A 25,161-nucleotide genomic window follows, 5' to 3' on the forward strand; every position below is an offset into this window, starting at 1 on the left:
CATTGCTGATGGAAAAGTAAAATGCTACAGCCACTCTGGAAGGCAATTTGGGAGTTCGGTGCTTCAACAGAGAAATAAAACTATGCTATGTTCATACATGCACTTTTATACGACATTGAAAATAAGTGAGCTACAGTCACACAACTGCATGGAAATATGTTTTAAATGTTGAGTAAAGCGAGCAAGACATGGACGCATTTACATATATACTGTCTGATTCAATTCATCGAGTTCAACAAATAAGCAACACTAATCTAAATTGTTAAGAGATGCATACATAGGTGCCGTAAATATAAAGAAAGGCAAGAAAAACAGCACTAAAAGTCAAAATAATGATTTCCTTTAATGAGAGGGGAAGGTTAGAGTTTAGGGGTTTCTGACCTTTAGCCATGTTTTATGTCTTAGCTTGGGTGATAAGCATTCCTGTTATAACTTTTATGCACATGCACTATTTCATAGTAAAGATTTAAAATAAAAATGATGGATCTCTATTGTAAAGTCTTTCTTAAGGTTTGCTAAGTTTTTCTCTACCATTTTGTCCTCTCCTTAAAGCTTTTCTGTTATATCAAATTTCTACCTTAAGATTATTTACCCTTTAGTCTTCTCAGAGAAACCTATTTGTCAGGATTCGACACCCACTGGTATAATTAGAAAAAAAGAGCACTGAAAATTGGAACTTTTGTCTCCAATTAGTAACTCACCATTATGACTTTGACAAGCAAGACTCTTCCCTTCTCTAGTCCTCAGTTTCCTCTTCTGAAACATTAAACTGCTTGATCAGATAATTTAGGCAATCCCATCCAGCCCTAACATTATGTAAAATTTATAGGAGCCTCTAAATAAATTAATCTGATAGGACAGCAGAGGCAGCCCTGAAAAGAGGATGGTGTCCCGGCCTTAGCTGTGTTAACCAAACCAAGTTTCCTTAGGGTTTTCTCACATGTAAAGTGAAAATGTGACTTAATCTACAGGGTTATTGTGAACATTAATACATTATATTGGTCAGGGTTCTCCCAAGAAACAAACCTAATGGGTGTGTTGTGTGTGTGTGTGTGTGTCTGTGTGTGTACATATACATACAGAATCAAAGGGGGTAGGGAGACGGGTTTACTTTAAGGCATTGGCTCGCAAGATTGGAGGGCTGGCAGGTCTGAAATGTTCAGGGCAAGCTGCCAGCCTGTTAATTCCAGCAGGAGTTAATGTTGCAGTCTTGAGTCTGACAGCAATCTGGAGGCAAAATTCCCTCCTCTTTGAGGACCTCAGTCTTTTCTCCTAAGGCCTTCAACTAATTGGATGAGGCCAACCCAATCTGCTTTACTCAGTCTACTGATTTAAATGTTAATTACATCTGAAAAATACCTTCATGGCAACATGTAGTGTTTTGTCAAACAGCTGGGCACCTTAGCCTAGCCAGGCTGACAAATAAAATTCACCACCACACATATCTCTAAGTGTTTACCACTGTGCCTGAAAAAAAAAAATCATAGGTCATTAATAACTATTATTTGCTTTCCCCTCTGATTCATACTTTAATTGGATATTTATTTCCAAATAAAGTTTTAAATCTGCCTGCCTGTCTCCAGATATACCCATACTGCCTTAGTTCATGGAACTCAGCAAAGTTTTCTTGAATAAATCAATAGGATTAGAGGTGTATTTCTGAAACACTCTGGTTTTTCCTTAGTTTAGCACTTAGCACTTGTTTAGCACTCTCCACTAGACTCTAAGTTTGTTGAATTGCAGAGATGGTATCTTTTTCTCCATGGTGAAACCCAGCACATTTTCCAGCATACAGTTGGCTCTCAAATATTTGTTGACGAAATGAATAAGCTGGGAAGATTTAGATATTTTTTTAAAGGGCATGCTGTTGTGTTAACATACAGTTTTATCATTTGCTCAATGCTCTTAAGAACTTTGATTCTTCAATAAAATCAATTCTGTATTAAAAATATTCAGTAAAATTTGGTAAAGATGATTTGTTCATGTAGATAATCAAGCTGGTGGGGACACAAAATGTAAAAGATAAAAACAAATATGAATTAGGAGAATTTGTGTCACAGTATGTACATTTTAGTTATACTCTTAATATTTACCTATAATATGCCATCCTGCTACAGGGTGTTTATTCCATTCACTGAAGATGATAAATATGGTCTATACTACATGTAAATTCCAAGAATGCCTTGAAGATAGCTCTAACTAGAAATCTATCATTTAGCTGTAAATAATTTAAAGAAGAAAAATGCTCTTCTTAAGTATACAAACACAGACAATAAAAAACATACACATACAAACATATTTATTTATCTCTTTTCTGTCTTAATTTTTCAAGGTGCTTTACCCAGCCTGAGTCCTGTGAATTCTCCCAGCCATGGACCACTGTATGCTGGCTCTCTAACTAATCGATCACCTATAGAATTTCCTGATACTGCTGATTTTCTTACTAAGCCAAGTGTTACTTTACACAGATCTCTGGGCAATGCACCCAATTCACCAGATTTTTATCAGCAACTTAGAAATTCGGATAGCAATTTATGTAACAGGTAAGTTTTCCAAATGTTTATTTCTTTTTTACAATATAGGTTATTTTAATAAAGTATTCCTTATTTTTAGTTGTATATCATATAACTAGATGATGAATTACAACTATATCTTCTTTATTTTCCTAGTAGTTTTATTCTAAATAAAATTTTTCTCATTTCAGTGCTCTCATTCATTTTAAGATTAAATGATCTCCATCTAAAGTGAAATATAGTGGTATTACATATCAGTGAATGTATGAGATTTTAGTATATACTACTTTAGTGACTGTTTATAATACCCAGTTCATACGGTGTTCATTCTCATTTCTGCTTTGCTAGTAAATAAGTGTTGACTTTCAATCCCATTGACTTTCAAAGGTTATTTTCTTCAGGGACAAAGAGATGCTTTCTAGGATAAACCTATTTATACATTGGAATATCAGGATGTGTTTCATTTGGGTGCTTGGTTAAAAATTAAACAAATTTTCTAATTGTATCTAAATAAGAAAATTTACCTTACTTATTATATATACATATGTTTATACTTATTTATCTGTTTCATCCTATAAGCTGCGGGCATCAAATACAGAAATATGTTTCAACATCTGAATCAGAGTCTGGTACAGACTGCCATAGTGGAAAATCGGGTGAGATTGCAAAAGTCATATATGTTTAACTTTAAGAACAGTTTCTTACATTATTTTTTAAGATGAATAAATGAATGAGTTTAACTTCAGTTTATCCATCTTTAAAATGAAAATTATAGTGTTTTTATCTACCTCAGAGGAGTTATTAGGAACAAATTAAAATAACAGTGAAAGTATTTTGAAGAGTAAAAATGTGCCTTACAAATGAATATAGTATTAGGTTATGGCTCAGGCTCATGGTGAAATTAAGTATATTAATGTTAAAATTTATACTGCACAATCTAAGTCCAAAAGGTTTGCATAATTTTTTTATGGCACAGAGAGGAGTTTTAAATTAATTATATCATTCTGAAACATTTTATATTTTCAAACAAGAAAAATTGATGGTGATAAAAGTTGTTTTATCACTTAAACAATTGATGACTCAAGTTTCCAATAATACTTAGCTGGTTAACTCACACCAACTGCCCCCTGACATTTGTTTAACATTTGAAAATCATTCAATGTAATACACCACATTAATAAAGGGGGGGAAATCACATGATAATCTCAATAGACACAGAAAAAGCATTTGACAAAATTCCAACTTGATAAGATCAAAATGGTAATTGCAGGGATGTTCTTCAACTTGATAAAGGACATCTTTGAAAAACACACAGCTAATGTTATCTTTAATGGAGAAAGACTGATGCTTTCCTGAAGAATACGAGGATTTTTGCTGTTAGCATTCCTAGTCAACATTGTACTGAAGGTTCTAGCTAGGAAAACTAGAAAGGAAAAGAATTAAATGCATCGTGAATGGAAGCAAAGGAATAAAACTGTCCCTAGATCTATGGATCATATGATATTTTACATACAAAATCCCAAACACACACACACACACACACACACACACACGAACAAAACAGTTTAGCAAAATCACAAGATCAGTGTACAAAATCAGTTGTATAAATTGAAATTAAATAAACATTTCCATCCACAATAGTATCAAAAAGATAAAATAGAACAAAAGTGGGAGATTTATAAACTGAAACTCTAAAACATTGTTGAGAAAAACTAAATAAATTGAAAGGCAATTCATAGTAATAGATTGGAGAACTTACTATCTCAGTATTGTCATGAGGGCTATTCTCCCAAACTGATCTATAAATTCAATACAATCCTTATCCAATTCCAGCAGGCTCTTTGGGGTAGAAATTGACAAGTTTATCTTAAAATTTATATGGAAATACAAATGACCTACAATAGCCAAATCAATTTGGAAAAAGAACAAATTCGGAGGACTAATGCTACTTGATTTCAAAACTTATAAAGCCACTGTAATTAAGACAGTGTAGTTTGGGCATAAAGATGAGCCTGTAGATCAGTGGAACAGAAGTGGGAGTCCAAAAATAAATTCTTGCATTTATGGTCAATTGATTTTTGACATAGAAGCCAAGACAATTCCAAAGAGAAAAGAGTTTTTTCAACAAAAGAGGCCAGGACAATTGGATATCCATTTGCCAGAAAAATAATTTGGACCCTTACCTCACCATATACACAAAAAGTAACTCAAAGTAGGTCATAGATTTAAATGTGAGTGTTAAAACATGAAACTTGTAGACTATAGGACATAATCTTTGGAACGTTGGGTAAAGCATTCCTAGATACAATACCAAAAGCACAATCCATGAAAAGAAAAAAATGACAAATTGGGCTTTAGCAAAATTAGAACCTTTTGCACTTCTAAAGACATCAATAAGAAAATGAAACAACGAACCTTAGATTGGGAGAAAATATTTGCAAATTATATATCTGATAAAGGTCTTATATCCATGATACACAAAGAATGCTTACAACTCAATATAAAGAAAAACAATTAAAAATTGGGCAAAAGATTTTAAATATTTTGGTAAAAGTCACTTTGTAAAGGATGTAAACAAAATGGATATGAAACACATGAAAAGATGGCATTAGTCATTACATAAATGCAAATTAATACTACCGTAAGATACCCCCTACACTCAAACTAGAATAGAATGAGGGTACTTTTGGGGGGTGATGAGAATGTTCTAAAACTGGATTGTCATAATGGTTGCACAACTTTGTAAATTTACTAAAACTGTTGAATTATACACCTAACAATGGGTGAAATTTATGGTATGTAATTATATTGAATAGAGCTTTTAAAAAGTAACAATTTATTAATTCTAAGAGTTCTTTAGAGTAATCAGAACAGTTATACAGCCTGTAAAGATTGCAGGGGGTTGGGAAGAATACATTTCAAAAGACTGCATGTGGGGGCCGGCCGAGTGGCGTGATGGTTAAGAACTGGCATGGGATGCCAGAGGGCCCCGGTTCGGATCCCACATATGAGGGCCAGTGACACTGCCCTCTACAGCTAAGATGCTGAACAACAGCTCAACCTGGAGCTGGGCTGCCGTGAGTCGCCGGCGATGGCGTAGGCTGCAGCCCCTGTGGCAGTGGGTTGCCATGGGCTACCGTGTGTAGCCAGCAGCCAGCGACTGATGTGCCTCTCCCGGGAAGAGCGCAATGATGGTGCCAACTTGGGCCAGTGAAGCAACGTCCTCCACAACTAGGCTGAAGAACAAAAAGACAGCAACTTGTCTGTTCCCCTTCCCCCAATTCCCCAGCACTATTCCCATCCCCCAATTCCCCAATAAAAATCTAAAAAAAAAAAAAAAAAAAAAGACTGCATGTGGGACAAGACATAGTGTTGTGGATATCTTTGGAAAAGAAATTGCTACCTTTATTTCAATTGTTTTTATTATTATCTGTAAGATATAGTTATTAGGAATTTAGATAATTAAAAAGTAAATCATGTAATGTACCTCAAATGTCAACAATTTTTAGATTGATAGCTATTTTAGAATGTCATTGTAATTACTGCCTGAACTTACTAAGAACAGGTGAATATTTTAAATTTCATTTCTTAAAATAAATGTCTTTCATTTGGAAAAAATATTTTCTAAAAGAAAATACTTTCTGATCATCAGTTCATAATTTTTTAGTATATCCAGTGTGTTAGGTTCAAATTTGACTAACATTTATTGGTCACCTATTACATGTAACACCTAGTAAGACAGGTGTTATTATCCACATTTTACAGGAGGAAAAGCTTGCCATTTTTAAGTAAAAAAATCAGGATTTAAACCTAGTTCTTCTAAAACTCAGCTACAGTGAGTTTACACTTAACATACCTGTGCAATCAGCACCCAGATCAATAAACAAAATATTACTAGCACCTCAGAATTTCCCCTCAGTTCCCCTTCAGATTTATCCCCCAGAGATAACATTCATCTCGTCTTTCAGTACTCATATGTATCAGTTTTAACGTTTTTGAACTTTTCATAACGAGAATCAGAGTATGAACCTTGTTCCTTATTCAGCATTATATTTTTAAGAATCATACATATTGCTGCACGTAACTGTAGTTCGTTCTCTTTGCTCTGTGATGTTCAACTGTATGAGTACACTAGTTTATTCTACTGTTGATGGGTTTTAGGAAAGTTTCCTGTTCAGGGTATTATAAGTAGAATGAATATGAGTATTTTACATGTCAATAAATACTGTTTAGCCACCAATGTTGCTTCCCTTTTCCATGTGATTTGGAGAAAATATTATTAATCACATGGGTAGAGAAATAACTCACAGTTCATAATACTGTGTTTTAATTTTTAGATGTGCCTTAACGTCATTCATTCATAATTATGAATTGAGAGTTTTCATATCCAAAACTCAAACAACTGCAGATGGAAATTGTTTACATCAAAATGGTCTTAAAATTTCCTATCAATAGGGACCTTTTTATGTTTCTCACTTTTATAAAGGATATTCATCCACCCATCTCTTTCATCCATGAATAGATGTATCAGGTGAAATGTCTACATTGCTAAGCACAAGGTACCTGGGCTAAATATAAAGAGTCCAACAAGATACAATTTAGTGGTATAATTTTTTTAGTGTCATTAATTTAGATTGAATGCCAGTATGGTTCACTTCATCTGAATACTTTTGCAAATAATTTTTCTTATAAAACTATCTACATAAGGCAAGTTTTATTCTTATTATTACTATATATTTTTTGAAAGGTGATGAAGACAACACCACTTTCTCAAAAGAATCACTCAGCCTTGCAGAAGCTCAACAAGAAGTGGAAACAGAGAGCACAGATTGCAGGAAATTATTTATGGAAGGTGATAATCACCTAACAGAAGAGGCACAGAATGAACAGCAATCAAATGTAAAAAATAAACTTCCAATATGATTATGTTATGGTGAAATACATTAATTAGTGTTTAGTTTCATTATTTGTGCCCAGAACAAGGTTTTGAATATAATGATATTTAATTTTTTATTTATTTATTTTTTTTTTAGTGCCGGCCAAGTGGCTCAGTTGGTAAAGAGCTCGCTCAAGAGTGTGAGCTCTGAGCAACAAGGTCGCTGGTTCAATTCCCGGCCCAAGCTGAGCTGCCGCTGAGCTGCTAACAGGTGGCAGGATGGCTCAGCTTTTTTTACTGAGAAAATCACTAAACCACATTAAAGAAAACTTGAATAAAAAATAATTACTTCTAAACTCATTATCCTGGGACCAAAAAGTGCATTCATTTAAAAATGAACATTTTATTTAATTTTATAGTAGATATATTACTTTCTATGCTGATCTTTTCTTCATTGTATATGTTAAAGGTGGAAGGACATGTGCACAGTCTTTAAAAAACAATGAAAATACTCTAGTTAACTTTAAATAGCAATTTAAAGTTCAAAATTTAAGCTTTTTAGGAAAAAAGCCAATCCATTTTTCTTGGGAAGTTAGGCTAGTAATAAATGCTTAAATAAGGATATGAGTTTCTATTTATCCTTGATACCTGTAACTTCTAAAATGAAAATAATGGATTTTAGATTTGTATAGTGTTTTAGAAATATATTTTTATTTATAATAGTAATGTTAAGATTAAGAAGTCTGATGTCTGGAAGACATGTTTATATTTGTATTAAGATGGCATTCTACAAAGAGAAGAAATAGGAAGAAAAGATTATATTTGAGAAAAACCATTGTAGAAAACAGTACTGACCATTTTTAATGTTCAATTTTAAATGTTCTCATTTAGATAAGGATTTAACAATATTTATAAAAGGGAAGGTTAAGTCGGTTTGGATTTTCCCCCTTTATATACAGATTGAACAGGAATCATCACTGGACCTGATTTTAATAGAAGATTATGACTCATTAATAGAAAAGATGAGCAACTGGAATTTTCCAATTTTTGAACTTGTAGAAAACATGGGAGAGAAGTCAGGAAGGATCCTGAGTCAGGTTTGTTTCAAATCTCCACTGCTTTTTTATTATAAATGAATTTTTTTGAATCTTTATAAAAAGCAAAATCTAAAAATGTATAATATTGGTTTAGGCAGAAATTCAACATTTTTCATTTAATTATTTTTTTCACAAATGAGATTTGCTGTAGAAAATTTTAAGAAAAACAAAAAGCCATATACACACACGTATGTGTATACACACACATTATTATATATGTATTTCATATAATTATATATTATATATAAATAGTTTATTTGCCCATAACAATGGGATTAAATTTTACTGAAGTTTTACTTTAAAGTTTTACTATAAAGTTTTACTTTATATTGAATCTTGAGATTGAAAAGGACATGAAAAGTGATCTAGTTCTGGCCTCTGAAACGTATACTTTGTTTTTTCCATCTGCCATCCCTATACTCGACTCACGGCCAAATGGTTCATTTCTTGCTACAATCATGGAAAAATCCTTGCCTTTTACCACCCAGATTCAAGGTTCTCCCTGATGGGTTCACACAACAGCATCAGATTAACTTTCTCAAAATACCACTCTCATTAACTCCAAAGTACCTTATTTATGAAACATACAAACATAAGGATAAATTATGCAGAGGTTACACATTCATCTAATTGAGGTCTTTAGGGACAGAAATTGGTAAATATATTGTTCTGACTTCTTTTAACACCTAGGATTAGAATAGAATTCATATGCCTTTCCATAAATTGTGAATAAAAAGCTAAAGAGAAGAATGGAAAAATTTAAAAACTGGGAAATGATATGGTAATCTTTTTTTGGTTTTCAAGGGCTTTAGGGTGATGTCTTCCTTTTTCATGTTTTGGAAAGAGTTCATTGTGGAGAAGTTTTAAATAAATTATTAAAGACATATATACATGGTTAACATCCTAAATGCAAATCACAAAAACATATTATACTCAACTACAAATAGAAATTCTGATTTTTAAAGTGAACTTTATTTTAATTGACATTTAGGTTATGTATACCTTATTTCAAGACACTGGTTTATTGGAAATATTTAAAATTCCCACTCTACAATTCATGAACTATTTTCGTGCATTAGAAAATGGCTATCGAGACATTCCTTGTAAGTATTAACATATCTTATTATTTAAGTTCAAATAATACTGGTTTTGAAACCCTTTATTACTTTTCCCTTCAGATAGTCCCTTAAACACTTTTAAATTACATGTTTGGAAAAGTTTTAAATAGGAATTTAAAAAGAAAATCTGTATCCTACTACCTAAAGTTAACTGATTACTGTTAACATTTTGGTATATATTCTAAACTTTTTTCTTAAATATATTTACTTTTTAATAAAATAAATCATAATATTGATATCTATTTATAATCTGCCTTTTTACTTATTATGATATACATCTTTCTATGTTAATATTTATCTGAGTGCCTTATCTTTTAAAATGTTTTATAATATTAAATCAAGAGTTTCAGAAAATTCTTGACTTTAAAATGTTTAAAATTTATCCATAGCATTCCTGTTTTTAATGGTGTCCCGACTTATTGAATAATTTTTAATGGCAATTTGATTTTATGGCAAAATATCATTTGAATTTCATATTAGGAAAAGATAGTTGTCTTCATGTGTCAATACATTCTACAGTTTCCCTTCATATGAACATATTTTGGGGAAATCAAAATATATGTCATGGCTCATTAATGATGATACTTAATGATGTACTAAAATTTCCACTTACAAATTATACATTTTAAAGTGTAGTTAAATTTTATAATGGATAAAGTGCTACTTTAAGATGGACTTCAAGGGACGGGGAATGGATAGAAAGTGGTGAGGAGTACTTATTTATTGTCAGCTCCAATTAGGATATATTGGTTAAGAAAAGAGTCCCTGGATGTAACTTTTTTAAACTGTAGTTTCCAAATTTGTAAATGGGAATAACAATAGTACTTACCCCATAGGGAGTGATAGAAGATAATCAATGTAAAGCACATGGCAGAATTGGTGGGACATAGTAAATGGTCAATAAAATGTGGTGATTGGATTAATAATTAAGCTCCTAGTGGATTGACATCATGTCATAGCTATGGCCTTAATACTTAGTATTGTATCATCTACTAATTTTAAATGGTAGGTACTCATTAAATACTTGTTGAAGTGTTGAACTTTTACTGAGTATCAGCTATGACTATAATCACTAGATTCACAAAGGTTATCTCATTTAATCATTGTTGGAAAGGTTGTATTATCCACCATTCACAGGTGAGAAGCAAAAACTCAGAGCAATTTTCCCTAAGATCATAAAATTAAAAATAGCAAAGCTGAGTTTCACTTATAGGTTTTGCCTCTCCACGTAGTGGTATTTCAGTAAACCAGTGTTTTATTGATTGAGTACACTATGTGTCAGATACTGTTCAGATATCAATAACATTTAATCGTTACAGTGGGCCTAAGAAATAAGCATTTCTCGTCTTTTTCTTCTCTTTTTGGTGGGGTTGGGAGGAAGTTCAAGTATCCAGAATTTGTAACTATTCTATGTGCCTGGGTGCAAAAACTGTTTTTGTGTGCAAATGTGAGTCTCCACAATCCAGGCACTGTTTACATTTACCAAATATTTTTAAAAGCTACCATCTTAAGTAAATATTCCAATGCCTTTACTATGTTTTCATATAAGTGTAAGTTTTTAAAATAACTTTTTAACACATCAAGAAGGTTTAAAAAATAAGATGAAACAAAAATATAATTATAGGAAACAAAAATATAATTATAGGAAATTATTCTAAGCCATACATTTCATATATAAGGATGATGAGAAAATTATTATAGTTTTTTAAATGTCCTGTTAAACATAACAGAATGATCATTTTTATAAACCATTTTGGTGACTTTAGATCACAATCGTATACATGCCACAGACGTCCTACATGCAGTTTGGTATCTGACAACACGGCCAATTCCTGGCTTGCAGCAGATCCACAATGATCATGGAACAGGAAATGAAACAGGTACTTCCTTCTACAAATCTTCCTTTTAAATAATAGGAATAATAAAATCAAGCTGTTTTATTTCATTACCACTCTTCTTTTAAATTTTTCATTCAGTAACCGTTAGTACATACAAAGGACTATGTTAAGTTTTGATACATAAATGACATGCAAATTAGGAAACCTATCTATCTTAAGAGCTAGGCAAGACTGCTGGATCTGCCATGTCTCTGTTCTGTGTCCCGCCCATTGAGGTAACCACTACCTTGAATATTATGATAATCATTCCTTTGCCTTTTTCTTTCAATTCTCGTTTTTTTAGTTTCAGGTGTATCATGTAAATGTAAAACATGTGGCATTCCCAATGAAAGGGGACATGTTTAAAAGCCTCACATAAGTATTTAGATGATATAAAAGCTTTCCTATTTTACTCCCAAATTAGTTCTGCTTCTCATCATAACTATAATTATTTATACAAATATATTGAATTATAACATGCATGGTTCTCATATTCTGGCTTATAAAAAAGGGGAGAAATACTTCAATAATACAGACACACAGAATTTGTATGGTTACAAATGCCTGAGAAATACCACCAAACTAATCAGTGAAAATGTCAGACTCAATCAGCTACCAAAGAATGTGAAGCAGTGGCTAAGTCTAAAGTACTGTCATTAGGTTTGATGGATTTGCCTTATGTTCATTTTTGTCTGCCATCCATATTTACTCTTTCCTAGTAGTTTTGTGCTTCTATTAGATCATTTTCTTTAGCTTTTTTGTTTGTAGATGTATTTATTTTGTCTAAGAATATTTTCATATTTCAGTACATTTGAAGATATTCATTCTATCATCTTCTTGACTTCTGTAGATTATGTTGACAAATTGGCCATAAGTCTTATTTCTTAAAATTATGTCCCTTTTCTCTTGGCTATTAGGGTTTATCATTTTGATTATAAGGTACTCAGGTGATTTTCTTTGTATTCATCCTGCTTGGTATTTAGTGAACTTGAATATATTGATTAATATCTTTTATTGGTGTCTATCATGCTCTTCAAATTCCAGCCTCTGCCCATTGCTCAATTCCAAAGCTACTTCCACATTTTTAAGTATTTGTTACAGCAATACCCAACTTTGAGGTACCAAAATCTGTATTCGTCTTCTATTGCTGCTGTAACAAATTATCAAACTCAGTGGCTTAAAACAGTACGAATGTATTATCGTACAATTCTGAAGGTCAGAAGCCTGAAATACGTCAAGCTGAGCTAAAACCAAGGTGTCAGCAGGATTTTCTTCCTAGAGTCTCTAATGAGAATCCATCTTCTAGCCTCCTCCAGCTTCTAGAAGCCACCTGCATTCCATGGCTCATGGTCACTTCTTCAAACACAGCAGCATAATCAATTAGCAAAAAGTCGCCCAGCTACAGCCTTGGCTTTCTATCCAGACAGAGTACACCTTCCTGACAACACGTCTCCTACTTTTAGTGTCTTTTGCAGCCTGGCAGGTTGAGAATTTCCCAAATTATCAAGTTCTGGTTATTTTTTTGCTTAACAGTTCTCCCTAAATCTCTCTTTCTTCTCGCATTTTACGATAAACAGTAAGAATCCAGGCTATATCTTCAATACTTTGCTTGGAAATCTCCTTAGCTAAATATCTAAGTTTACTGGTTGCAAGCTTTGTGTTTCACATTAACTGCAGCACACAATTTGGGTAAGCTTCCTGCTACTGTATAGCAATGATCTCTTTTCCCATAGTTTCCAGTAATATGTTCCTCATTTCTTTCTGAGCTCTCATGGGCAGTGCTCCTAACAGCAGTTTTCTACCTCCAGCCTGTTCAAAGTGATTTAAGTATTCCTTAATGCAATATGGTATCTCTCCCATGCTCCTCACTTCTTTCAGAGTTCTTACTAGCATTGCTGTAAATCCTTACATACGCTGTTATGGAATCAAGTGTCTGTAAAAGACAAGGCTTTGGGAGACCAACTAGCTGTTGAAATGGAAAATTATGGTGAAAACAAAGACTACTAGGACTATGGGATGTGCTAACCTTATTCTGATTGCATTGGAGAATAGAAATGATTATGACACAAAAAGCACTAGCAACACCAAACTAAAAAGCTTCTGCAAATCAAGGAAACAATTTAAAAAATGAGAAAGCAACCTGCAGAATGGGTGAAAGTATTTGTAAACCACATATTGGATAAGGAGTTAATATCTAAAATACATAAAGCACTCATACAACTCAATAACGACAACAAAAAAATCAATCAGGTAAAAAATATGGGCAGAGGAACTAAAGACATTTTCCCAAAGAGGACATCTAAATGGCCAACAGATATATGAAACGATATTGGGCATCACTAATCAGGGAACTGCAAATCAAACCACAAGGACATGTCAACTCACACTTGTTAGGATGGCTAATATGTCGTTTTAGGTCCATGTTTTTAAAGAGTCTATTTGTTAGGTAAGTAAACAAATAAGATAAATAATATTACCTACGGGGATTCCCCTCCTTAGCCTCATTATGAAGAAGTTATGTGTAATGCTGGTTTATTTTGCTTATTCCTCAGATTCTGATGATAGAATCAACCCAGGGCAAATTGCCTACATTTCTTCAAAGAGCTGCTCCATTCCTGATGAGAGCTATGGTTGCCTATCTTCAAACATTCCTGCGCTGGAGTTGATGGCTTTATACGTGGCGGCTGCCATGCACGATTATGATCACCCAGGGCGGACAAATGCATTTCTAGTGGCTACAAATGCCCCTCAGGTAGGAAACACTTTTTCAGAAAGTTTAAAAAGTAATTCTGAAATTTTACAACAATGCTATATATCCCTTTGTAAACCATTATTCAGGTGAATCATATGGCCATTCCACCTACACTGTAATCGCGTGGCTATTAACACATGGCATCAACATGGTATAGGCTAAAGAATTAGGGAAAAAAAATCACCTTGCACTGGAAAACAAATAAAATGTTCATGAAAGAGTGACTCGTTGTTTTTATGAAATTCTGGAGTTCTTAAACAAATAAAATGTTCATAAAAGAGTGATTCACTGTTTTATGAACTTTTGGAGTTCTTAAACAAATAAAATGTTCATGAAAGAGTGACTCACTGTTTTATGAAATTCTGGAGTTCTTAAATAAATGTTTATGAAAGAGTGACTCACTGGTTTTATGAAATTCTGGAGTTCTGGCTGTCAGTAGTTTTGCCTTTGATCAAATTGATAAGTTTCTGACTAGATGTGAGATTTACTCTTCCTTCTGGCAAGGTCTTTTGTATGGCTAAAAGCTACCATGATGGAGAACTATTATTTTTGTTAGCTTCTTTTTCCTCTAAGACACACCATAATACAGGCTCTAAATCTTTTATCTCTGAATATTTTAGTGTATGTAAAAATTCATCTAGTAACACATTATTTTTGTACCCAGTACAGCTGATAAAGTGCAATTTCCTTTATAGTCACAATTTGCATAAGAGTAGGAGTTCTCAACAAAAGGATACTGTAATTGTTAATAGCTTTAAACATTAGGACTTGGAACCAAGTACTTAGTTTTAAGTAGAATTTAGTGTGGCTGTGGGTATTTTTTTTTAAAGATTTTTATTGGGGAATTGGGGGGGTTGGGAACAGTGTTGGGGAATTGGGGGAAGGGGAACAGACAAGTTGCCGTCGTTTTGTTCTTCAGTCCAGCTGCGGAGGACGTTGACTCACTGGCCCAAGTTGGCACCATCACCGCGCCCCTCCCGGGCGAGGCAGATCAGTCGCCGGCCTCTGGACGGCCGCTCACTGTGGCTGCTGGCCGCTCACTGTGGCTGCTAGCCCATGGCAACCCACTGCCACAGGGGCTGCAGCCTACGCCGTCGCCGGCGACTCATGGCAGCCCAGCTCCAGGTTGAGCTGTTGTTCAGCATCTTAGCTGTAGAGGGCAGTGTCACTGGCCCTCATATGTGGGATCCGAACCGGGGCCCTCTGGCATCCCAAGCGAGCTCTTAACCATCGCGCCACTTGGCCAGCCCGAGTGGGTATTTATTTAGGCTGGTGATTCCTGAAACATCCATCTTTGTATTTCTAACTGTGTGCCTTACAGGGATTAAGTAGCCGATGACTGCTGAATTCATCTTTTTCATTTTTCAAACTATATATTTAAACCTCAATTCTGATTCTTTCATTTCTGTAGCCATTCTGTGTTCCTTATCTCACTTCTACCTCTTTCACACATTATCACGTTAAAATACAGGGTATAGATTCTCTAGCCAGAGCAAGAGGACTCAGAGGTGGGGAGAAGGGGAGGGGGTTAAAGGGCTCTGGTGCTTCCTTTTCTCCATGAGACTTCATCTATTAATAGCTCATGATTACCACAGGTAACTTTTTAATGAATTTCAACCTAGATATTTATTGTAAGAATTGCTTTGGGAGAAATTACCCACTAAAGAGCAAATATTTCCTCATTTTCAGTACTATTCTGCAAGAATCAATGCCCATTCTCTCAAGCCTGACACTTCAAAACCTTTGAAAATCCATTAGTCCTATGGGGAGTCAGACCTGGGCAGTAGTGGCACAGTGGAAAACCCACTGGTCTTAGGATCAAGAGACCAGAGTTTGATTTCTGGTTATCCACTTAATAGTTATGTGACCTTAGGCAAATCACCCTCACCTATTTTTCTGAACTTCAAAATATGTACCTAATATGATTAAGGGTAAAAGGAGATAACATATGGAAAGTTTCCTACTGTTTTGTGTATTTGAGAGGCTCCTGAATCAGATTATCATGTAGACAGAAATTGTTTACTGTTCTTTTCCACACTCTTTTATTCTGGCTTTTATTAGCTTTGAGTATTGGTGAGTCAGACTTGTTTATTACTTTTCCTTCAAGGATATTAAAAATGAGTGAATTCTAGGTTACCTCTCTCACGTGCAGAGCATTTTAAAACACTGATACATGAATATAATTTACAGTTATATACTCAAAACCCTTGCTCTTATCAAAATTCAACATGAACTCTGGATATAATATCAATAATCGTATTTTAATTCTAACTTCTCATTGTTAAGGATTGCCAATAGATGGGAAGCTCTGGAATGGAAAGGAAATTATTGAGTTCAACTGTTGAAAAAGCATAGCCTTTTACCTTGTCTCCTTGCTTAATTCCCACCCCTCTTCCATCTGTACTCGACACATAGCAGCCAGAGGGACCCTGTTTGAATGCAACATCACTTTCTGTTCCGAACAGCCCAGTGGCATTCACCACCTTACTAGTAAAAGTCATTACGATGGCTCAGAAGGCCCTGCACGATTGAGCCTCCACTGAGTCTCCTTTTTCATATTCACTGAGGTTTAGCCTCACCGGCCTCCTTGCTGTTTTCTTCTATATCCCAGGCACCCGCTGTCTGACAGCCTTGCACTTTCCGCTCTTCCTTCCCAGAGCTCTCTTTCCCCAGATGTCTATATTAGCTCAGTTTGTCACCGCCTTCCTTCTGAAATTTCAGAAGCCCCTTTCTGGCACTCATTATGTTCCTTCCCTGCTTTATTTTTTCCATAGCAATGATCATTTAGCATATTATGCATTTTGTTTATTATATATCTCTTCTCAGTGGAATGTACGATTCCATGAGGGCAGGGGTCTTTTTTTGTCTCTTTTATTCCTGAATACCTAGACTAGTACCTAGCACGTAAAAGGCATTCAGTAAATGTTTGTTGACTGTTGAAGGATGCCTGATTTCTTTGCTCTGCAGGACTGCAAGCTTGTCTGAAATGTACTCAGTTCTTCCCAAAGTAATGAAATTCATGAGAACTTCCTCAGCTAGCACCTGTGAGATAAGGACTCTTTTGTGAAAGCCTGAGGCTGAAAGTGTTTATTAGGTAATAAAGTAGGTTCTCTAATCTTAGGAAGCTCCATGGGTCTGATCAGACCATAATTAGTGAAAGACATTGCTCCAGTGTGTTATTATTTAAATTATTATTATATAATTATCATATACAGTAGTATATCATATCACCAACTGAATCAAACACCCCTCCTCATGGTAAAGAAGTATGCAGGGAAGACATGGGAAGATTATTTTGAATCCTCGCCATGAAAGAAGGTGAAACATTTAGTCAGGTTTATCCTGGACGGATGTCAGCATCTGAGATCTCTGAGCTATTTCCAAATGAAAAATTGGCTAAAAAATGGAGATTAGTGCTTGAGATTACTAGAGTTTATAGAATATTTTGATGAGATACGGGGTAAGAGGAAATAAAATTTTAAGTTGAGATTTGTAAATCTGAGAGTCATAAATGTATTTTGTGCCCCCAAATATGGCTCTAGGTGGTAACTAAACACAGGCACATGTCTGCCTCCCCTTCCTCCTGATTTAAAGGATAGTCAGGGGTGAAGCTCAGTACAACAGAGAGGAATAGTCAGAAGGGTATTAACACCAGTAATTAGTTTGATACTGTTTCTGGACAGTGAAAAACAGATGGATGAATACTGAAAGATAAAATGACAGTGCTAGAAGGGGGCCACAGCCTAAGTGGAACCCTGTCTAGAAAGACTCCTGAAGCCCTTGCCCCACCTGCTCTGCATACACACACGCTTGAGTGTGTGCACATGGAGTACCCCCCCCCGACCCCCCCCCACACACATATACCACACACCTTTAAGCAAAGCTACTGCAACCCAGCATTGACCTCCAGGTAGAAAACTCATCTCTTAGATATTAAAGGAAACTGCCAGGAGAGAATTACTAGTGTGGGTATTATTATTCCAGAGTAAATCCTTCTCATTCTGGAAAATGAACAGCTGGCACCCAGTCTGGTAATTCTCAAGCAAAACCTGCTAGGTAACAAGCTCTGTCCACATCCAGAGTTCCTACTCATCCTTCCCAATTAAAGAAGATACTTGGCAATAAAACATACACAAGAGCAAAAGACAGTCATACTTGCAATGTAGAATTCATATTTTTTTATATCAGTGGATAACCAAGCATTACCAGACATTGACATTAACCAGTAGCTTAGAAAGAGAAGGCTCAGATGAACAGAATAACTGAATACAAACCACACACTCACACACACACAATTTAGGGAATAGAAAAGCACTGAATTTCTTTTAAAAGTTCTCAGAGAGAATTTGAAAAACATTATACCCATAAGAACAGGGAAACTATGAAAAAGAAAAGTCAGAGAATCAAAGCTCTTAGAAACTAAAAATATTACTGCAGAAATTTTAAAAATTCAACGCAAGCATTGGAAGTAAAAGTTAGATAATCTGTCCTAGAATAGACTAAATGACAAAGAGAGGAAAGTTAGGGAAAGAAAAAATAGGGGACCACGTCAGGAGCTGACTATTGGAAGTTACAGAAGTCTGTGGGTTGAGGGGTTCACCAAATACCAGAGAAGTTGAATGGGGGGAAAAACACCAAAAATCTCCACATAGTATGTCATGGTAAAATTTCAGAGCAGAGATTTTTTAAAAAGAATTCCTGAGAGGATGAAAACACACTTATAAGAGGACAAAAAAAACCAACTGGCATCATATTTTAGCAACAATGAATGGATGCTAAATGATACTGGAATAAGTCTTCAAAATTCTAAGGGAATTTCATTCACTCATTTGTTCATTCAACAAATGTTGGGTGCATACTGTGGGAGAGGCACTATTCTAGGCATTATTATTGAGCAAAAATAGGCCATCAAAAAAAAATTCTGCCCCCATGGAACGTACTAGTAAAGTAAAACAAACAAAAACACCACAAATGTTGTGTTTAAGAGACAAAGAGAGATGATTATGATGTAAGTGCTAGAAAAAATAAAATGGAAAGAGATAAGGGAATGCTGGCATAGAGGGATTATTTTCAAGTTGGATTTCTGTATCCAGCTAATAAGCTACAGTGGATCTTTAAGAGCAAAATAAAGAGAATCCCAAATATGCAAGGATTTTTAAAAATCATGTCCCATCCATCCTCAGAAAGTTACCTAAAAATGTGTTTTTACAAAAAAGGGTGATCACTAAGACAAAGGATCTTAGGAGATACCAGAAATTTTAGAAGAAACCCAGAACTTCAGGGTAAAGGAATCCCAAGACGACAGCTGTTCATCAAGATTTTTTTTTTCCTCAGCACCTCATTTGTTTACTACTTCTATTGGATTTTTTTAAAGTCAGGAATATTTTTTTATGAAAACTATCTTTCTTAGTCCAAAACTTTTCACAAGTACCCTCTTTAATCATATGACTCTGACCTAGAGATTTTCTTATCATTTCTTCCTGTTTCTAAGTCTTTCATGTCTAATTGGTTTTCTCTTTTCGCTCACGTTTATTGAAAGGTGTGTATTTATTAATTCTATCCGAGTCTGTAGTATACCTTTTTCAATTCTTTCTGACTCAAAAAATAAAGGTAAAAAGTTTATAATCAACTGATTTGCTTTGCCAAATTAGAGAAGTGTTTATTTGCCTGTGGAGAGACGTAAGGAGGTCTATAGCTAGAGAAAGCAGGTGGCAAGATGCTTTAGCACAAAGTCAAGGATATTAGTTACTGCAGTTCTCAATTTGCTGGGACAGTCTTCCTTCTCTAGTTGTCAGTAAAAGCCAGTTTAGGCTTCGTTATCTGTTTTACCTGGAATGTTTTTCTGACTGAGTTTAAGCTTGGATTATTGCTCTGTGTGCAATCATCCAGTAGCTTCCTAATTGACATCTGCCTCCTACTCACTGCTCCTTGACTCTTTCTCGCCTCTACTCAGCTATAAAGTGAGTTTATTGGAGTCCCGCTGGGGACTCCTTCCACTTATTCTCTAGGTGGGTTTTTCCTTCTTATGTATACGATGTCCCCAAACAGACAAAATTAAACTACTGAAACATATTATTTAGGGATGCACACCTTTGTGGGGAGAAACGGGGTTGTGATCAGAGAGATGTACAAAGAAAGCTTCTAAGGAGCCAGCAACGCTGTATTCTTGACAGGACCATTGGTTACACGGGCATTTGCTCTATAACTATCTGTTAAACTGTTCTTTTTAAGTTTTATCATTTTTCTGCATACATGTTATATTCCACAATAAAATGCTTTTAAAAATATTTTAATAAATTACTGTGCTTGTTTAATAATTTTTTTTAAAGATTTTTTATTGGGGAATTGGGGTATGGGAACAGCGCTGGGGAATTGGGGGAAGGGGAACAGACAAGTTGCTGTCGTTTTGTTCTTCAATCTAGTTGTGGAGGACGTTGTTTCACTGGCCCAATTTGGTACCGTCATTGCGCTCTTCCCGGGCGAGGCAGATCAGTCGCCGGCTTCTGGACGGCCGCTCACTGCGGCTGCTGGCCGCTCACGCTGGCTGCTGGCTACACACGGTAGCCCATGGCAACCCACTGCCACAGGGCTGCAGCCTACGCTGTCGCCTCATGGCAGCCCAGCTCCAGGTTGAGCTGTTGTTCAGCATCTTAGCTGTAGAGGGCAGTGTCACTGGCCCTCATATGTGGGACCCGAACCCGGGTCTTCTGGCGTCCCAAGCCAGCTCTTAACCAATGCTCCACTCGGCCGGCCCAATAATTTTTTAATTGCTTGATTTCTAGAGGTGGAAGGGGCTTTAAAAATTCTATAATCCAGTGGTTTTTAAATCTGTATTCCAAAGTCCTAGAGTACTGAGGGTCTTCCTCCGGAGGGAGATGGAGAAAAAGTGAATAGTTGACACCTCTTGAACCAGAGGATGTGTGCTTTTCCCTGTTTTCATCCTTCTCTCTCTCTCTCACACGTACTGTGTCCAGAGGGAAGTACAGGATGTGTCCTCAGATAACTGGATCTCTGACTCACCCTGCTTCTTTTCAATCACCACCACCCTAGATTCCATGCTAGCTAAAAGAAGATAAATGCACCCCTAAGCCTGCTCTATGTCCCTGAGGACTTTATTAACAGAAACTTTATCTGAGGAGGTTTACTGAGTTAATGAAGTAGACCTCAAATACCCACTTGACATCTCTCAGGAGACAGCATGGTGTCTATAAGAAGATGCACTTTGGAGACAAATTACCCTCTCACGGACTAGCTGTGCCTTATCCTCCTTGTACTTCAGTCTCCTCATTTATAAAATTATCATGACCCTTCACAGGGATTAAAATGCCTGGCATATAGTAGTTACTCATTGTTTGTGTTCTTCCAGCCTGATCCTAATGCTGTTTATTATTAAAAGTTTAATATCTTTGAGATGCCTACCTCATTTTTCTTATTCCTTTTCAGGCAGTTTTGTACAACGACAGATCTGTTCTAGAAAATCATCATGCTGCATCAGCTTGGAATCTATATCTTTCTAGCCCAGAATACAACTTCCTTCTTAACCTTGATCATGTGGAATTCAAGCGCTTTCGTTTTTTAGTCATTGAAGCAATCCTTGCCACAGATCTTAAAAAGCATTTTGATTTCCTTGCAGAATTCAATGCCAAGGTTTGTTATGCAAATGAATACCTAGTTTCAAAAATGGAAATCATTCTCAGTGTTACTGATAAAAGTATTTAATATTAAGTTAGACGACTCATGAAGTCATAATATCTAATGTAAGGCAATATATGCCAACATTTAAAAACATTTTTTTTATTGTATCCTAAAATACTATTGCTTGCTCCATTTCCTCTCTGACACAGACATATTGTTGTAAGTTTCACATAGTGACAATCCAATTATGTCAAAAGCTTTTAGGGGCAGATTGGAGAAAGTGTTGCACAGTGCCAACTAAGGCACTTTATAAAATTGAAGATGTGCTTCTAAGAAGACAGTCATGCCTTCCTCGCCACACCTGTTCCACCTTCTTTGTATTAGTGTTGAATGGCTGGTGTGGGTGAGGAGAGGCACTCTCCACTCTTCTACTTGAGAATAATGCTCTCATTGAAGAGCTGTTTATTGGGATTGTCCCATATCTGCAGTTATGATGCTAAGAAATAAGGAAAGAACAGGCCCAAGTTCTCCACCCTCAGAGAACTCACATTCACTAGGGAATTGATATTCAATGCCCTCATGTAATGATGGTCCTAATCAAAGAGTGTTCTATCCCTTAGACACATGAGGTGAAAAAAAGTTGAGAACCACTGTTGTAGATTCCCAAGGGAAGGGTGCCCCCTCTTTTGCTGGCAGGAAGCTACTGTTTTCTTGATGACATTCGCGACCTAAAGGAAGATGTACCATCAGGGTAAAGGAGCTGGTTTAAAAAAAAAAAGTAGTACTAGATTTAACCCCCTGGAAATGACCTTGTATATGTTGCTGTTGTAATATTAATGAAATGCTTATAAAATTCAGTGAGAAATCAGTAAGCCTTTAAAGTTATTTCATAGTTGTGTAGCTCTATTAACTTATTTTTATTTAACTAAAATTTTATTTAAGTGCTTAAGTTCGAGTAATAGAAGTTTTGAGAGGCAAAAGATTATCTAAACCCACCACTACTTTTTAAATTTGTGTTCCTCAGAGACTTCTATTCCATTGTCTCTCAGCAAAGTGCCACAGGAGTGGGTCTCTAGATCTACAGTTTCAATAAATAGAGCTTTCCTTTTGAAAGTGTTTTCCGTAGTGTTGTCTACACCAACTTTCCTTTGACAAAAGGGTTTTGGTGCCCAATAAACTACCATCACACTCAAGTTCAAAAGCCACAGATCTGGCCCATTCACTTAATTTTCTTACAGAAGGAAATTTGAGTTCTTGGAAGGCATGGTAATTTGCCTAATTAATAATGATAATCACCATTTAAATAACAGTGTTAGCATTTAGTTAGTATTGCCTATGAACCAGCCATTTTTCATTTGTTAAAATCCTCATGGCAATACAATTAGATTGGTATTACTTTTCCTATTTTATAGATGGAGAAACTTAGACTTAAGGAGATTAAGTCATTTTTCCAGTGTTACACAATGAATCAGTAAACCTTTCTGAGTCAGGATTTAAAACCACAGGGATCAACTTCTAAGACTTGTGTTTTTTTCAATAATAACACGATTGCTTTTCACAGCTAGAGGCAACTTCTCCTTAGATCCTTAAGTGTTCTTTTTTGAAGTAGAAATAGTTACAATTCTTATGATTTGTTGATTTTTTTTGCATATACATATATTACATATTAATATGTAATAGATACACACACAGATGATAATTCTCTTTGGTAATCACAAATATTGAAACCCATGGTTGTTTTTATAGTCTCTGCTTTCACTGAAACTAAATTACAATGACACTTCAAATTTAAGGGAAACAAACCATACAAGTCCAATGTTATTGCACAACTGATTAAAAGAAGCATTTATTGAAACTCCTTCCTGTCATTTGGACAGGGAACAGTTTTAAAATAATTTGGTAGAAATGTTTGTTTTTACTCCTGTGCCCTCAGAACCTAAAATAATTCTGTTTTTCCAAAATAGGCTAATGATGTAAATAGTAATGGTATAGAATGGAGTAGTGAAAATGATCGCCTCTTAGTCTGCCAGGTGTGCATCAAACTGGCAGACATAAATGGCCCAGCCAAAGTTCGGGACTTGCATTTGAAGTGGACAGAAGGCATTGTCAATGAGTTTTATGAGCAGGTAAGTTGAAACAGGAGGTTGATTGGTGGGATGTTTAAGAGCTGCCATCTGAAAAACACTACTGTTTAGGATTCGGATAGCTACCTTAAATGTTTGAAATCTGAGTTGCTTTGTCCAAAAATGGTTAGAAATTGTTTCGTTTGCTCTGGTCTTAGTATTTTCTCAGCTCTTTTTGCCTTTGCTGCTGAAATTTAAAGTAACAAAAAATAGCTTATAGCTTCTCTGGAGTGGGTTGAATGTACTCTTGAGTCTAGAGCTGTAAGGATAGAGACTACATTATGATTCCAAGGCCCCTTTCCACCCTGTGAGCCTGTGACCTACGGTAATTTATTTCTAAATGAAGTTGGTTTTTCATTGATTCAGGGTATACTTAGATTATGTTTAAAGATATCAACCCATTTTCAACTCTGCTATAGAAACATTACCTTAAAAACATCAACTGGGTAAAAGTCCTGGCAGAGGGTAAGAAATTAGAGGGCTAGATATGGCGACAAAGTAGATACTTAATGGTTTTCAAGGATTCAGAGATATAAATATACTCTTTTCTCATGTTTTAAAATCTTGTCTTTAAAATAATCTTACCACCTTGCAGAATCTTTACCACTTTTTTTTCGGTCCAATTTTGAGGCTCCCTATAATGTAGAAGTATACTGATTTGCCCACAGCCTAACATTTCAGTTATCTCCAAAATAATCAAACACATCTTGACTTGGAATCCTTACTGGCCCTAATAATCAGGCAAGATCAAGATGTCTTCCAAGCGAGGCTTTTGTGACAGGGCTTTCTTACCATGAGCTGCTACTCCAGTCGGAGTGATGAGGCAGAGCCTGTCAACCACGCACACTTACCTGTTATACCTTGTCACCCACGGGTTATTTTAAATGACCAGTAAACAAACAAATCATCCACCTTAAACATCCCAACGCAATAATGTATAATCTGCTGTTGGTTACAAAATACCATACTGTGTAATCATGATAATAGGTAAGTATTCCAGAAATGTACTATTCTGATACATTTAAACTAGATTATTTGTAGATTGGGATAATAAATGGTTATAAATATTTGAAAATTTGTAGATTGCAGTTTTCAGTTTGCATAGTGCCATCCTCATTCTCAAAGAAAATTGAAGCCTGCCGAAGGCTTCAGTTTGTGTTCACAGAAGAA

The 25,161-nt window shown here is 35.4% G+C and overlaps 1 protein-coding gene across 1 annotated transcript in view; it reads left to right on the plus strand.

The window, feature by feature from the left end:
* Positions 1 to 25,161, plus strand: part of PDE3B (phosphodiesterase 3B) — a 181,957-nt gene that overhangs the window by 151,459 nt on the left and 5,337 nt on the right. The window contains exons 6-14 of the mRNA XM_019652882.1: positions 2,333 to 2,543; positions 3,093 to 3,169; positions 7,261 to 7,412; positions 8,349 to 8,486; positions 9,478 to 9,589; positions 11,371 to 11,484; positions 14,034 to 14,233; positions 21,677 to 21,880; positions 23,833 to 23,994. Coding sequence (XP_019508427.1) covers positions 2,333 to 2,543; positions 3,093 to 3,169; positions 7,261 to 7,412; positions 8,349 to 8,486; positions 9,478 to 9,589; positions 11,371 to 11,484; positions 14,034 to 14,233; positions 21,677 to 21,880; positions 23,833 to 23,994 — 1,370 coding nt within the window. The remainder of the gene's footprint in view (positions 1 to 2,332; positions 2,544 to 3,092; positions 3,170 to 7,260; positions 7,413 to 8,348; positions 8,487 to 9,477; positions 9,590 to 11,370; positions 11,485 to 14,033; positions 14,234 to 21,676; positions 21,881 to 23,832; positions 23,995 to 25,161) is intronic.

This window comes from Hipposideros armiger, unplaced genomic scaffold, assembly GCF_001890085.2.
Source record: "Hipposideros armiger isolate ML-2016 unplaced genomic scaffold, ASM189008v1 scaffold_188, whole genome shotgun sequence".
NCBI classification, from domain to species: Eukaryota; Metazoa; Chordata; class Mammalia; order Chiroptera; family Hipposideridae; genus Hipposideros; species Hipposideros armiger.